The sequence below is a fragment of the Crinia signifera genome, chromosome 3 (assembly GCF_055691185.1).
Source record: "Crinia signifera chromosome 3, ASM5569118v1, whole genome shotgun sequence".
NCBI classification, from domain to species: Eukaryota; Metazoa; Chordata; class Amphibia; order Anura; family Myobatrachidae; genus Crinia; species Crinia signifera.
In genome coordinates, this window is record NC_139219.1 from 286,671,008 (window position 1) to 286,687,323 (window position 16,316).

A 16,316-nucleotide genomic window follows, 5' to 3' on the forward strand; every position below is an offset into this window, starting at 1 on the left:
AAAATTGTCATTTTTTCTAGATTTAGTCACTCTTGCTTTATATCAAGCATGTCCAAACTATGACCCTCCAGCTGTTGTAAAACTACACGTCCCATCATGCCTTGCCTCAGTTTTGCTATTAGGGAATGCTTAAAACTATGGCAAGGTATGCTGGGATGTGTAGTTTCACAACCGCTGGAGGGCCACAGTTTGGACATGCCTGCTTTATATCAACAGCCACAGGATGTGGGGCCATCACCGGTGTAAGCCTCCAATATGGCTGCCTATTTCTTGTAAAGCATGGGGAAACTTTTTATCCCATTAGTTGCCATCCTATGTTGTCACTCAGGATGGAGATAACAGATGCACTACAAAGTAAAAATGGTTTAATTATTCAAATAAAGCATTTATTTTAGTTACGATTACTTAGAAATATTTGTTTTTCTATTTTTTACATTAACATTTCATTTTTAATTTTCCATGAGCCGGCACCTAGAAGCATGAGCCCCAAAACACACTTTATATTCCAGCCATGTGGATGATAGAAAAATAGACAGGCTATATACAGTAATAAGTCTTGGATAGAGATAAGGTGGAGAGAGATAAAGTATCAGCACCTAACAGGCATATTACAGGCTGTGTTTCAACAATGAAAGAAGTTGGTTGATTCTTTATCTCAAAATACAAAAGTACCCACAAAATCAGTGGCGTAACTAAAATTGGAGCGCACCCCCCCCCCCCCGCCACTAAAATTTGTGTGCCGCCACCTCCACTCACCCTCACTTACCCCCTCACAGCTGCATCTTCTTCCGCCGCGCTGACGATCCCGGCTTCCTGGACCTGCTGTCAGTGCCGCGACTCCTGCTCCTCTTGTTAGAATGTCACATACAACCATTGTAACAAGAAAAGCAGCAGGAGCACCGGGACTCGGCAGAGATTCAGCGGCGGCCCTATTAACAATAGGCCCTCCTGCAGACCCAGTGGAGGGCCTATTGTTAAATAAAAAATACTATCAGACAGATTAACAAAATGATGCCCACTATTGTACATTTAGATCAATCAGGATTTATCTGGGGACGGCAGTCAGTGGTAAATATCAGGAAAGTAATAACTTATCGCAGCCTTTTAAAGTGCAGAGGGGAACAAGACAAGGGTGTCCATTATCACCGCTCCTATTTTCACTTGCATTGGAACCCTTCACTTGCATTGAGAAAATGGAATATAAGGGGGCGATGGTTGGGTCGGTGGAACTTAAACTAGCATTGTTTGCAGATGACATGCTTTTGTTTGCATCTGACCCAGTCTCCATCCCGACCATTGTAAATTTAATAGAAGACTTTGGCTCCTTTGCAAGATACAGGGTCAATTATAATAAATATAGTATTGACCCCACAGTGGCATATTGTACTCTAGTAACAATTCAGTAGTCACAATGGCTATAAACAAAACCATAAGGTACTACTAAGGAGCAAGGGTAGGTCATGTGACAGTATTCCATATCTATATATTTATCAGTTCTGGAATACCCTATAAGGATTCAGACCCAGCCGCTGCTGCATCTTTTGCTTCAATTGTGTACGGGCAGTGCTGATGCACACTCCCACATCATCGCCGGCCCCCACCGCTCATCTGCTGGTATTACCAGCAGATAAGCGACAGGATGGATGGCTTTCCATAGTGTCCTGCTATGTAAAGTCATACACCCCTGGGAAAATCGCTAAAACGGTCCGAAATCTCTCAGTGTGTATGCACTGAGCAGTTTTATAGCCCAGAGATTTTTACCATCATCGTTGTCCATATACGCTGGGCAAAAACGCCATCAGTCAGACAGTGGCAAGGGGCAATTTGTCCATCTGAGTATGGCCTTACATGTCGATGGTATTGATATCCCAATGGTTGAAATCCTGATGGTCACAATGCAGACAGCAGCATTTCAACGGATCCTGGGAGGTGTTTTAACCCTAATCTACCCCATCTGCAGTCTAACCCTAACCCACCCCTCATGCAGCCTAATCATCCTAACCATCCCCTCCCCCATAACCTAACCTTAACCCCCCCCCCCACACACACACACACACACACTGCATAACCCTAACCCTGCCCAGGGCCGTCTTAACAGCAGTGTAGGCCCCTGGGCAAAGCAATGCACTGGGGCCCTTACCCATTCTCCCCTCCTGGGGGTGGGGGGGTGCTATCACCAGCAGCTTTGATGTCCCACGGGTGGCAGGGGGTGCTCTATCTTCCACTCAACATGTAGGTCCTGGACCAGTAACTTCTGCTAATTACTCCTTTACTGCACAGGTGGTGGGAGGGTGAACACTAACGTGTGGAAGGGGGCACTGAGCTGAATGAAGGGTCCCTTGTAAATGACTTCCAGGGAGGTAGGGGGTGTTTTATACGCAGGGGAGGGTTGGATAATGGAGTGGGCTTAATATTCATCATTTTCCGGTGAAAGGGCAGCTTGTTTGACTGCAGATATCGCCATTATCTGGAAATAGATTCTTAGCCTTTAATAGTATAAAAACCTAGAGTCCCAACTTTCAGAAGGTGCTGGGAACTTGGGGATTAGAGATCAGGAGCCAGAGCAATCCATTGACAAAAATATAAAACTGTACACCAGACGTTTGGAGCTGGAGCAGAGACCGGCTGCTTGAAGGCTGATATCTCTGGTTCTGGGCATGATAGAGACAAGCCGCTAGTGTCCACAGAAATGGGAGAGTACCAGCTTTTGGAATATACTCTCAGAGACAACCTGAGAAATATGACTGGAAATTGCAATCAACAGGTCATATGCGGACTACTGCTTTGAAGTTGGATATCTCCAGTTCCCCAGGGCCGATTTTCTAAATTCTGGTATCCCGGGAAAAAGGGGATCCTCAGCTATCAGCATAGGGCCCTTATACACCTGGGGCCCCTGGGCAAATGCCCATTAAGCCCATACGAAAAGACGGCCCTGACCCTGCCCCTAGTGTATAACCCTAAGTGTAACCACAGTACTTACCATTGCGATCTGTCAGATTTTGACCATTGGGATTCCGTAATCTTCATTTTATTGACCGTCAGGATGTCAACACCCGAGTTTCTGACCGCATTCCCTTCTATGTGAGTGGTTGAGTATTATTTCCCCACATGTTGTAAGCCCCATGTCATCCCCTCATCAAAGTCCAGGAACACCCCTTATACACCTACTATCACTTACATGCTCCAGATCGGTACACATGTGTGGTGCAGCTCAGATACAAGCACATATGATTATAAACATGTGTGAATATCAGAATCCAACTATGTATCAGGCTCAGATAGATCAAAAGTCTCTGGACATGCTCCTATAAAATACAGGTAGGTCTGAAGTGTTATATGTCCTTATATGGTGATGGTATTGAGTGAGGAAAAAAGCATTAAGTGAATGTAAAGTGTAGAACCCATGTGCTAAGCGGATAATCATTTTCTTACAATTACAGCCAGTAATTAAGTTGCTGATAAATCTTACAAATAAATCTAGTATTGATAGCATCAAATTGAATTCCTGCTTCAATTAAATGCTTGTGCTCCATTCATTATACAAAGGAGATAATCCGTGTGGATGCTGTTAAACCGGCTGTTCCAAGGCAATGAGGGGGCTACATCCATACAATCGCTATACAACTTACCGAAAGATGTAAAAAAAAAAAGAAAGGACGTAGGTTTTGTGTTTCGAGCTGGCAAGGGTGTAAATCAGGAGCTACTTACCTGTTTATTTATAAAAGTGTTGCGATAAGGCATGCTACTAAATAAATATATCAAAAGGATTTTCCCTGATGAAAACCCAAACTATACAGCACATTATATGTAATATTGTTTGTGGGTGTGAGGTTTTTTTTTTTTTTTTTTAGCTAGTGGAACCTAAAAACTCAAATCTTATCTTTCAGGAAAAGATGTATGAAGCAGTGATAAGGGAGGAGAAGCGATAAAGTTCCTGGTACTTTATAACCAGGAAATCAGCTACTAACTGTTAAGTAACGGGCTGGGTTCAAAAAGGGACAGTTAGGAGCTGATTGGCCGGTGATACAGTACCAGGCACTTTATCACTTCTCCTCCCTTATCACTGCTTCATACATCTACCCCTGAGTTGCATGATGCATTGGTCAGTTGGGAAGCTGGTCTACGCTCAAGAACAGAGAGGCAGCAAAGCAGAATGATAACTCTGAAGGTGCGTACACACGGGCTATAATCGCTGGCAATATGGTTGCGGAGTGTGCACGGCAATAAATCGCCGGGTGCGTGCTCCCGTTTCTAGCCCCCTTATGATCGGCTCCCCCGGCAGAGGTTCCCTTTCATACAGCAGAAAACGTACAGTAAGACTTCATCTACAGAACACTTATAAACTCTGGTTCATGGGAAGGAGGTACGATCGCCTACTGTGACCAATCACATTTCAGTTGAGTTATGTATTACACTGCTTCAGTAAAATGACAGACAGTAATTATTTGCTGAGGATTATAAATGTTCCCTGATGATAATAGTTTTAATATTTACCATTTCTTGTTTTGCAGTTGGGAAGACATCGCTCATCACGAGATTTATGTATGACAGCTTTGACAACACGTATCAGGTAAGCGTGTTTGCCGCGTTTGTGACAAGAGAAATATTGGGGACACTGATTGCTGTGGTTCTTAGTATCCATGGATCTATGATTTAAGGCCTCATTGTCATATGCTTAGTGTATGGTGAAAATGCCCAACGTTTAAACTATAAAAGCCCAATCAACAAATAGCTTTCATCAATTCACTAATGAAAGTAAAGTCTGATTGGATGGAATGTTTTACTGCATTTTTCTACCATCTTAGTAAATTCCTCCCTTGATGATCATCATCATGGTCTATATCATTGAAATGTATGACTGTATGGTTTTTATTAGGAAGCATTTTGAAATGAAGTTTTTGCAGTTTGTTAGTTGCAAATGATTTTACTGTTTGTTAGTTGCACTTGCAGCTGCCTCTTTCTTCCATAAACCCATTTTGTTTTAGTTGTTGTGTTAGCATTAATTAGGGTTTGGTTTTGTCTTTTGCCACTGTGGCCAACGTCGGGCTCTATTTGTCTATAGAGCAGTGGATTAAGCCACATGATAATGAGCTTCTACAGAGTCACAGGGGTAAATTTACTAAGATGGGAGTGCTATTTATATTGCTCATAGCAACCAATCAGATTCTGGGTGTTCTTCTGGTTGATACGCAAGGCTGCGAATTTAGCAGCCTTGCGAGTCCACCAAACCCCGCCTTGAAAATGGTGGCTGACCGTCACCCATTCGCAAGGAAAATTCACACGCAGGGCATGCAAATGAATGTTACGCAGTAACATCCATTCACAGCCTGGTGGGATCCGTCCCCATCAATCGATGGTCGCCGATCATCGAATGATGGTGAAGGCTCACGCATCTGTAAGGTTGCCTCAGAGCAACCTTACAGATGCGTGTCTGCCAGACGCATAGCGCCAATTTTTGTGCCCCTTCTGCCGGAAAATATCGCCCCCTCCCTAAATTTAACCCTGCCTCCCCCGCCCTGTCTTACCCTGCTATCTCCGCCGCGTCTGTATTCGGCCACACGCAACAAGCTCATGCACATGCGCAGAAATGCTCAAGCGCATAGAAGAAACATCGGTCTCCGTGCGAACGAGCCCCTTGTGCGAACAGACCTCACTAAGGGCCTATATCTATTATCATTAGAAGGTGCAAAATAAATAAGATATAGGGGGACATTTAATAGGATGAGAGATTCAGAAAGTCAGAGATTTGGTAAGAAATCTCCAGTTTTTTTTTAAAGTGGCAATCATTTATACTGCAAAATCAAACTGGTTTTGCAGTGTCAATGATTGCCGCTTTAAAAAAAACTGGAGATTTCTCACCAAATCTCTCACTTTCTGAATCTCTCATCCTATTAAATATGACCCAGTGACTCTTATTGGTTGCTATGGGCTACATCCCATCTTCAATAGAACTCTCATATTTGTAAATGTACCCCACAGTGTGCTTCTGGGTACAGCACGATACAGAAATATGGGTCTGGAAGAGTTCTATTTATTTATCTATTTATTTATTTGTAGCAAACGGCATCTTTAATTGTTTCTTATAAATTGGCTATGTAATATATGTAATAATTATGTGTGTCTATACCTTAGGAACTTGTTTTGCAATTTTTGTTATTATGGAGTATATATATTAGGGGTAAGCAATGCGATGCAAGTCTGGCAGCAGTGTGGGATGCTGGTTTAACTTTAACATGGAAATCATTTATATGGCAAAACCATGCCCCTTTAAAAAAAAAAAAAGTGCAAGTTTGTCCGACGGCCTGCACGGCTGAAAAATACATGTCACATTATATCTGGGCCTAGGTTTAAAGTTGATTGATTTAAATTGACCATCTTCGATCTTTACTAAATTTACCTCTATGGGGTTATTCAGTTGGTGCTGATATTTCACTTAAGTGATAAATCGCTTTTCATTTTATTCAATTCAAGTGCCGATTTTAGGCCTAGGCAAAAAAAATTGGTTTGGGTGAAAAGCACGTGGATTGGCAAAATTTCCAGTTATTTTTTGCATTTTTTCACCCCCCCCCCCCCCCCCAAAAAAAAGTTCAAAAAGGCATGGGCGAAAAATGATGAAATGGGCAATAACACAGCAATTTAATTTAATAGCGTCAAAATAATTGAAATGCCGAAAACGTGCCATGGTGCTTGACCATGCACCTCCTGTACAATACCCTTTTCAAGCGCGGATGCTTTTCCGGCACGGCAGATCCTGGGTACGACGAGTCAAAAGTTGGGAGGTATGAATGTATGTATTTCTGGGGCACCCGAGTGTCGATCAGGTGCCTCTGCAATATTTCTTTGTTAAATGTAGGAGCTAAAGGAGATCATCGGGGGGCGGGGGAGGAGGCAGCGCAAGGAGCTGGCACTGCTCCAAGCGCTGCCTCCTCCATCGCTCGACCCGATTAACCCATTCACACTGCATAGCAACACTGCAAAGAACCGGTAAGAACCCTTCTTCTTACCCGGTTCGAATTGCGTGTTGCTACCGGTTAGCTGTAACCGGTAACCCTTTTCACACCGCACCAATTACTGTCAAACCGCCAAGAAACCGGCATGAACCTGGTAATTTTGTGCAATGTCAATGAGGCATTATTTACTTATTTGGGGATGACTTACCAAGACCTCCCTCCACACTTGCGAACTTCCTTTGGGAAAAAACAGTTGCAGCACATCAGCCCAAATAACGCTACAGAGGTAAAGTTAAAACCAAATGCCCAGGTTCTTACACATTAGCAGGGTGAGTGAACTGTCCACACAGCACTAAAAGGCTGAATCAAATTTCATTTATATTGCTTTAAATCAGGGGTCCTCAAACTTGGAGGGCCGGACTATAGTAAAAACAGAAAATATGAACAAATTCCTATGCACGCTGCATATATTTTATTTTAAAGTGAAGAAACAAAATGGGAACAAATACAATATTTAAAATTACTTAAAGTAAAATTCTCCCCCATGTATAATAACGGGACCCCACAGGCTGCTCCCCCCTGTATAATAACAGGACCCCCACAGGCTGCTCCCCTGTATAATAACAGGACCCCCACAGGCTGCTCCCCTGTATAATAACAGGACCCCCACAGGCTGCTCTCCCTGTATAACAAGACACCACAGGCTGCTCCCCCTGTATAATAATAATAATAATAATGCCATGACACCACAGGTTGTTCCCCCTGTATATTGTCATGGCATTATTATTATACAGGGGGAGCAGCCTGTGGTGTCATGGCATTACTTATATTATACAGGGAGAGCGGCTTGTGGTGTCATGGCATTATTATATGGCATTATTATTAATAATGCCATGACATCACAGGCTGCTTCCCCTGCATAATAACAAGAGGACACAACAGACTGCTCCCCATTAACACATTTAAAGAAGGACACCTCAGGAAACAGCAGAATTCTTTATTTATTTTTTTGTGAGTTTGATCCTCACCTGCTGCTGCGGCTCCCAGCTTGCTTAATGCTTCATGCGGCAGTGGTCCCCGACTCCCCGTCCACCCCTCCAACAGCCTGCTGCTCCTACTTGCTTCACAGACACATGGGCGGGTGGCATCATCATCATGACGTCCACACCAGGCGTCTGAGGCATCAGAGAGAACCTCCTCCACATAGACCTGGAGGCCGGCGGCCATGTTCCTGTAGCTGCGGCCATGTTTTAAAAGACTACAGTAACATGGCCGCCGACAGTAGAGGAGAAGGTGAGGTACCGCGGCCCGCAGCACTACTTTTAGAGCTGCTTCCGCGCTGATTTTGCCATAACCCAGCCGGCCGCATAAACGTCCTCAGCGGGCCGCATCTGGCCTGCAGGCCGTAGTTTGAGGACCCCTGCTTTAAATAATCAGATTGAAAAAGTTTCCAAAATTTAATTATTGCTGCAAACATGCTACATATGTCCACGGTAAAATAATATCTTGTACACTCATTGCTATACAGCAAGAGGCATTGCTAATGAGCTTTATAATCTCAAGTTAATGTATTGAGCTTATTCTTTCCTAACTCTATGTATCCATCTATTTCCTTTCCTAGTAATGAAGTTGTATACAAGTAATACTTTTTTCCCCCCTGTTTGCAGGCTACAATTGGAATAGACTTCTTGTCAAAGACGATGTATTTAGAGGACCGGACGGTGAGTTTTTAAACATCCCATCACCCTACTTGTCATCCTTTATCATGTAAAAACCTTAAACATTTTGTAACTTATCACTATAACCTGAAATAATGACTCGGAGACTTGGGTTTGGCAGAAGTTGTTAACTGATTTATTAATCGGAAATTTTTTTAATTTAATTTGATTATTTTAATTTAATTAATTTGATTAATGGTGGCCAAGAAAGAACGGCTACTAACTCAAACTCCACCCCAACTACCCACGTGACTATCCTAACTCAACATAGCGGTATCCATCTCACCCCACTGCATGAACTACCCACCCAGCCGGGTGGGGGTCACTGACCCCGACACGGGTGTTACAGTGACAGGCCTAAATCAACTAGAGGTGAGAGCACCGAAACAAACCATATACACGAGATCAATAACTAATGTAAACTTATTTTTATTAAAAACCTGCCGTTCTTTCCCGCCTATCAGCTAACGCGATTAAACTTCCCACCCTTCCAAAACAAAAGAAAAAATGTCCCTGCAATGGGGAGGGCGGGAGGGAATTTCAGCAGGAAGAAGAGGACTCCTCCTCCACTTCCTGCTCCTATAGTATAAAGCAACCTCAGCCAAACCCACCCCCTCTATTGGATCCCCTAGTCACATGCTGTTCAGTGTGACGAAGGTGGGGGATGTTTAACCCACTACATGCCTATGCAGGCATTACGTTATTCATTTTAAAAAACATGGTTCTGATTGCACAAAACTGCAGCCTTCTAGTCATGACCAGTGTGTGATTCTAGCATGGGATACCTGCTATAATAGGAACCCAAGTGGTCCATACTGCAAACAAATACTGGGCACTATGACATCCCTTGCATGTGGAGAACCTCTTTTAGACTGTCTCTAATGAACATAAACACAAAATATATAAAACAGGATAGTGACATAATACACATTCTTCTAGTACTCTAGAAATGTCCCTTTAATTATTGGAGGTCCCTTTCATTATTTTATTATTAAAAAAGGCCCTGTAACCCAATTACCAATTTCCCCAATACTATGAAATTTGATAAACAATGTGAATGCTGGTAATCTGGATCACATCTGTGACTCCGTGTGCACGTTGGAGCCCTTGAAGTATATACAGAACTAGGAATTTGGTTTCTATTCATTTATAACAGGGGCAATCAGTAATGACGATGGGGTGGGGCAACGGAGCAGGTGCTGTGAATTTAACTGCTCCCCTCCCCCTACAATGGTACAGTAATCTTCAGACGGATACATAACATTGAGAAGTTAAATGGAAACAGGAAGTTTTGTTTCTTCTATAAGTCCCCATCCCTATACCAACCCCTGGTTAAGCTGTGAATATTGTGGGTAGAACTACAGTGTGGGTGGGGCATCAATTGGCAAATAGCTTGATTTAAAAAATGTTGTGTTATGTTTGTTATTATCAGTACTTGATTAACCAAGCCTAGGGCGTCCCAGGACTATAACCTGTACCCAGGGCCGGATCAAGATTTGTGGGGTCCTACACGTTTCAGAGCCATTTTTTATGCAGTGAGAATGGCTATGAAACGGTATTTAGTAAAAAACAACAGATTCCAGACCTGTGATAGGCTGTCCCCTGCATTCTTTCTTGAAACGTGTTCAGGGGATTAAACGGGTTGACTGATGTGAATGGTACTTAAACGGTATTTAAAACGGTAATCTACTGCAATGTGAAGGCTCAGACCCGTTTTAAATACCGTTTAAAAACACCGGTATTTAAAACATTTTGGCAATGTGAAAGCGGTAGTAGAGGTTTCAAGTGTCTGATAGGGAGAGGTAGAGTATTCCAGAGGTAGGGATCACCACTGACATACTTGCAAGAACTGGAATACTAGGGACCATTCTAGGAAAGTCCTAAAGACAAGAAAAAAACAATTAAAGAAGAGGTCATGTGATAGTGATGTTTTAGGTGTTTTTTTTTTATCAAGAGTGGGTAAATGTAATCACATTACACACACTACACTAAGTGGTGGTGGAAGAAATGGGGGAAACAAATCTTATTTTGCAGAATAAATTAGATACTGTATGGAAATCCAAAAGTATATGAAAATAAATCCAACTGAAATCCTAGTAATTTGTCACAAAAAAATAAGAGGATCTCATCATGTACCACATAATGGTTCATGACTTACCTGTATAAGAACTTCTTTCCTCACCTGTCATTGCTACTGTCTTCTAACATACAGTATTATTTTGTCTCAGGTCAGACTGCAGCTCTGGGATACCGCTGGTCAAGAGAGGTTCCGCAGCCTCATCCCAAGTTATATCCGAGACTCTACTGTGGCTGTGGTAGTATATGACATCACAAGTGAGTAGCTCCTGGCACAACATTTGCCTACACTACTATTTCAGTACACTGTGTGAATACATTGATATGACCTGTCACATCGGCATTGTGATATGATGCGATATTTGCTGAATATGATTGTTATAGTGTAAGTGCAAAAATGGATATTGTGCAGCACAAAATCCTATTTGGTGATTATGCTGTTGAATTTCAGTTCACTGTACATACACAGTGCATGGGTTGGCAGAGCAAGATGGAGGTGTTTGTCTAGGTTCAGAGGTGGGTCCTCAGAGTTGAGGATTGAGAGGGGGAAGGGAACTCATTGCAAAGATGATGCAGTGTGAGATAATTGCAATGCAGTAAAAGGTGCTAAGAGGGGTATCCGGTTCATAGTTCTACAGTTGCAGTGTGATACAGAAACTTATTTTTAAAGCCCATATCAAGCAACGTAAGCATCAGGCATAGCTACAGTGGGCAGTACACATACTGTACTGCCATACAGAGGGAGCAGGCCCCTTACGCCTACAGGCCCTATAGCAATAGCACCCTATACACCAGGCATGTCCAAACTGTGGCCCTCTAGCTGCTGTGAAACTACACATCCCAGCATGCATTGCCATAGTTTTAACATTAACTAATAGCAAAACTGTGGCAAGGCATGATGGGACTTGTAGTTTCACAACAGTTGGAGGGCCATAGTTTGGACATGCCTGGTGTATAGGGTGCTATTGCTATAGGGCCTGTAGGCGTAAGGGGCCTGCTACCTATGTATGACAGTACAGTATGTTTACTGAGACAATGCAGTGTGGCATAATGTGAACTGGGGGCACTATTCGATTGTGTAATACCAACTGAAGGTAACGTGTAGCTTAATATGCACTAGGACACTACTCTGGAAGATAAAAAAAACTGCTGCATAGTAGGTTGTGTTTCAAAAAGCATTGGGCATCCTTTCAAAATGTTGTAATGGAGCCACTAAGTTCAAGTAACAACCCCACTAGGTTGTAAATCCCCCCATCCGTCATAATTTAATCCATAAACGAGGACATCATTTATTTATGAATATGATTGTAGTTGAATTCTAAAACACCAGAGTGCTCTGCAGTGCCGGACAGTTGGGGAACGGAGTATACATAAATCTCCAAGATCAATGAATGTGTTTGATTTATTGCAAGGTGTGGGCCTAAAGTGGTAGGAGCCGGTCTGCATTGTGACATTTACACTTCTGCGGGATACGGTCGTATTGTCGATCCGACTTAGGTTGACAGTCATTAGGTCGACACCATTGGGTCAACAGGCAACAAGGTCGGCAGGGTTCTAGGTTGACATGGATGAAGGTCGACAGGTGTCTAGGTTGACATTAGACAAGGTCACATGGTTTTAGGTCGACAAATGAGTTAGGTCGACATGGGTTAGGGCGACAGGTCGCGAGGTCGACATGGGTTTTTTCACTGTTTTTTGAGCCGACATGTGCTGACAGGCGGTATTTCATGCTCTACCATCCACTAGGGCGTGGTGGGAGAAGAAAATAGTGTGCGGAGCGCTTGACGTTTAACTCTTGTTAAGGCTTAATACATCGCAAGGTCCTGGCCGCATATTCGGATCCGGCCGCACCGATCAGAATAAGGGCCACTGTGAGGAGTGCTACAATATGAGGTAATGAGGAGGATGACATTATACACACAGGTAGAAGCATAACTCTGGGAGGCAATGGAGTTATCTGTCGCCAGGCTCCTTCTCCCAAGGGGGCACCTAGCCCTGAGAAAATCAGATTTTCTGCTGATAGTAAAGGCCCCCATACACTAGGGCGACTTGTCCTTAGGACAAGTCGCCCCCGACTTCCCCCTGAGCTTCCCCGGCTGCTCCCCGGGGGAGCTTGATTAGATTGGCACTTGATGTGCCATTTTTTACATGTGATAAATCGTCTCGATTTATCACATGTAAAAAACCCGGGGAGCAGGGGGGGGGGGGGGGGGGCTACAAAGCAGGGCTGCTGGTGGGAGCAGGGGAGGCTGGGGACGCTGCGGGGGACACAGGCGGCATAGAGCCGGGTAGTGGGAGCCGGGAGCTGTCAGTGCTAGAAAAAAAAGCCTATACAATGAATGGGCAGCCTGTGATTGGCTGAGCGCTCTCTCAGCCAACTGGCTGAGAGATCGCTCAGCCAATGTGTCCCCCGCAGCGTCCCCAGCCCCCCCTGCTCCCTCCACCGCCGCGCCGCCCCACTAGGTCCCAAGTCGGGTGGTCGGACGTGCAGCAGGTCCGACCACCCGACGCAGATCCGATGCGCGCTGGACCGCGCATCGGATCTGAGGGGACATCAAAACTAGCCGATTTTGGTCCGATTTCGGCCAGATCCGACTGATCTGACCGAAATCTGACCAAAATCGGCTAGTGTATGGGTACCTTTACTGTGCAGCCATATGAGGATACTGGTACACAAGGTAATACTGTATATGGAGGAGCTTTTCATACACCAAAACATAATAACCTTACTGTGAGGAGCATTATATAAACTAATGAGGAGGAGAATGCCACATGCACAAACATGGCTCCTACAAGTCTCCTACAGTCAGCATGGATGGTGTAATGGTTAACATTAATGCCTCACAGCACTGAAGTCATGGGTTCCATGCTCACCATGGCACTGTGTGGAGTTTATATAGTCTCCCCGTACTTGTGTGGGTTTCCTCCAGGTACTTTTGTTTCCTCACACAATCCAAACATATACTGGTAGATCAATTGGCTCCCAACAAAATTAGCCCTAGAATATGTGTGTGTGTGTGCGTGTACATGTGGTAGGGAACTGATGTGACTGTTCAAATATTCTCTGTAAACGGCTGTGGGATATGTGTGCGCTATATAAATACCTGGTAATAAATAAACACAGACATGGTGAAGAAGAGTGCTGCTGCAGAAGTGGAATGGTAATCTGGGAACAGAATGTGACAGGATGTGTCCACCTCAAAATCAGCCCCATAAAGTAAGCAGTGTGGTACACAATAGCATTTGCTCCATTCTGGTTATTCAGAGCTGCATGTCTATTGTGCATTATTAACCACATTGTTGATGTAAGCAAATACAGTGACAGATTCTTGGTTGATGGACATATTTACAGTTGCATATTACTTCCCTGTTTGACAAACACTATAATGTTCTTGTATAATTATAATATTATGTACAGTATGTGAGAAATATTCAGTTGTCCTCTGCAGTCAGTTTATGAAATTCCCAATGCTCAGTTCTTTACAGTTAGCAGAACTCTGCATAGTGACTGTAGGAGGAGGCACTTATCATTATATATGTAGCTATGGAATTGTCCTTATTTACTTCTATAGCACCACTCATCACAGTGACTATAGAAGGAGAACCTTAAGGACTAAATATGTGTGTATGGCATGTTATTCCTCATTACCTCATATTGCAGCACTCCTCACAGTGACTATGAAAGAGAAGCTTGGTAACCATATATGTGTACTAGTTAAAATCCTGTCAAAATGGTGACTTAGGGCCTTATTTTGGTTCATTCTTTCTGACAAAGGAGGTTATTCTGATCGGAGCGGCCAAACGTGCGTACGTTCACTATTAACGTACGCTAGCCGTACGCGGCCGTTGGGGTTAAGTCCACCCACAAATCAGCCGCTTACGTACGGGCAGAAATAACGTAGAAGGGGAGTGGCGTACAAATGAGCGTACGGCAACGTACGCGGACGGACCAGCCCTTGCACTCCGACAACAGGCGTACAAATGAGCGTACGGCGCCGTTTACGGACGTCTTTCGTCCGTCTTCCCACCGACTTCTTGCGGAGATCTGAGCGTACGCCAGCTTGCACGGACGGGTCCCTATTGTTTTCAATGGAAAACTCAGCTTATGTCACCGCTCGTGAGAGTGAGCGTACGTCCGTGCACGCTGGCATACCCTTCACATATATGGACCTGCAAATCTTGCCTTTCAACTACAAATCTGACAATTGATTAATTAATCTATTTGTTATTCAATTATTGTTTTCTATTAACTCAATTGTCTACCTTAATAAAGACCTAATAAAACCACATTTGAACCCTCATTACATGTATATTTGTTATGTTCTAATGTGGCATTTTAATCACTATCTATGTGTCCCCATATTGCTGTTACTTTTACATCAAGTTATGTTGGTGTTTCTGTATATGTACTAAATTATGTCCATAATTACTTTGTCCACAATGTGTAACATGTATACCTACCCTGATGTTATGTGTGATGTTTTAATCTACCAACATTAAACATTCATGCATTTTCACTATGTGTTATTTTACTCAAAAACACACACATTCACACATCAATCATTACCCCTCACCTCAAATTACAAGTATAACTTACAGTACACATCTGTATGTACCTACCCTTACAAGCCCTCTAACATATTTATTAGTAAAAACACAGGCAATTTCGAACTGTACATAAACTTTTATTTAGGACAAAAATAATAAGGGGGGGGGGGATAAATAAAAATTAAATCCGGGCCTCCAGAAGTCCAAACAGGATCTGGAGGTACAGGAGGGTCAGAACAATCTCCCGCATTAGGGCTGCCACCTCCTCCTGCTGCTGTTCAGTGTCTGTAGTAAAGGGATAAAAAAAAAAAATTAATATATAACATACACAAATGTTTGTTGTATTTGTACATAATAAAAAGTTCAGAGTTATGTGTGAAGGCCACATACATTTTTAAACTACATTGAAGATGGGTCTGCTGTAAACACAGTACTAAAAAATAATATGTTAACACACACATACTGTACATAGTAAATAACATTAATTCAATTACTCCTTCATGGATGAATGTATGCTGTATCCCAATTGGTACTTTGGTTTTGGGGGACTGTCCTCTAACCTCACAATTAGGCTGTGCTATTTAAGGGTTATGACATTGTTGTGGCTTAAGCACTCCTTACTATTTTAAATTTCGGACATTGCTGTACAAATTATAGGCCTACAGCTATGTTTGTAAAGCATGCATCCGCATGGCCTCACACACTATTACCAAAACAATCTCTACATTTATGTTGCACCAGTGCCAGATTAAGCCTTCGGGGGGCCCGGGGTACTTTAGACCGGGGGGCCCCCTTGCACTTGTCATTACTGGCCGCACACTGCATGGGAGAATATTATACTGTCAAAACACAGAGTAAAGGCAGAATAAACTTGGTCAATGGTTAACTGCAGGGGATACCATCTAACCCCATGAGTATGATCAAAAAACAGATTGATGTGACCTTGTCTCATGCCCGCAATATGGGTTGGATTGATGATACTGTGTTCAAGTTGTTACAGGTGGAACACCCTAGATGTCCGATT

The 16,316-nt window shown here is 43.2% G+C and overlaps 1 protein-coding gene across 1 annotated transcript in view; it reads left to right on the forward strand.

The window, feature by feature from the left end:
- The window catches only part of RAB6B (RAB6B, member RAS oncogene family), a 57,432-nt gene that overhangs the window by 4,539 nt on the left and 36,577 nt on the right, over positions 1-16,316 (forward strand). The window contains exons 2-4 of the mRNA XM_083178396.1: positions 4,512-4,570; positions 8,618-8,671; positions 10,897-11,002. Coding sequence (XP_083034522.1) covers positions 4,512-4,570; positions 8,618-8,671; positions 10,897-11,002 — 219 coding nt within the window. The remainder of the gene's footprint in view (positions 1-4,511; positions 4,571-8,617; positions 8,672-10,896; positions 11,003-16,316) is intronic.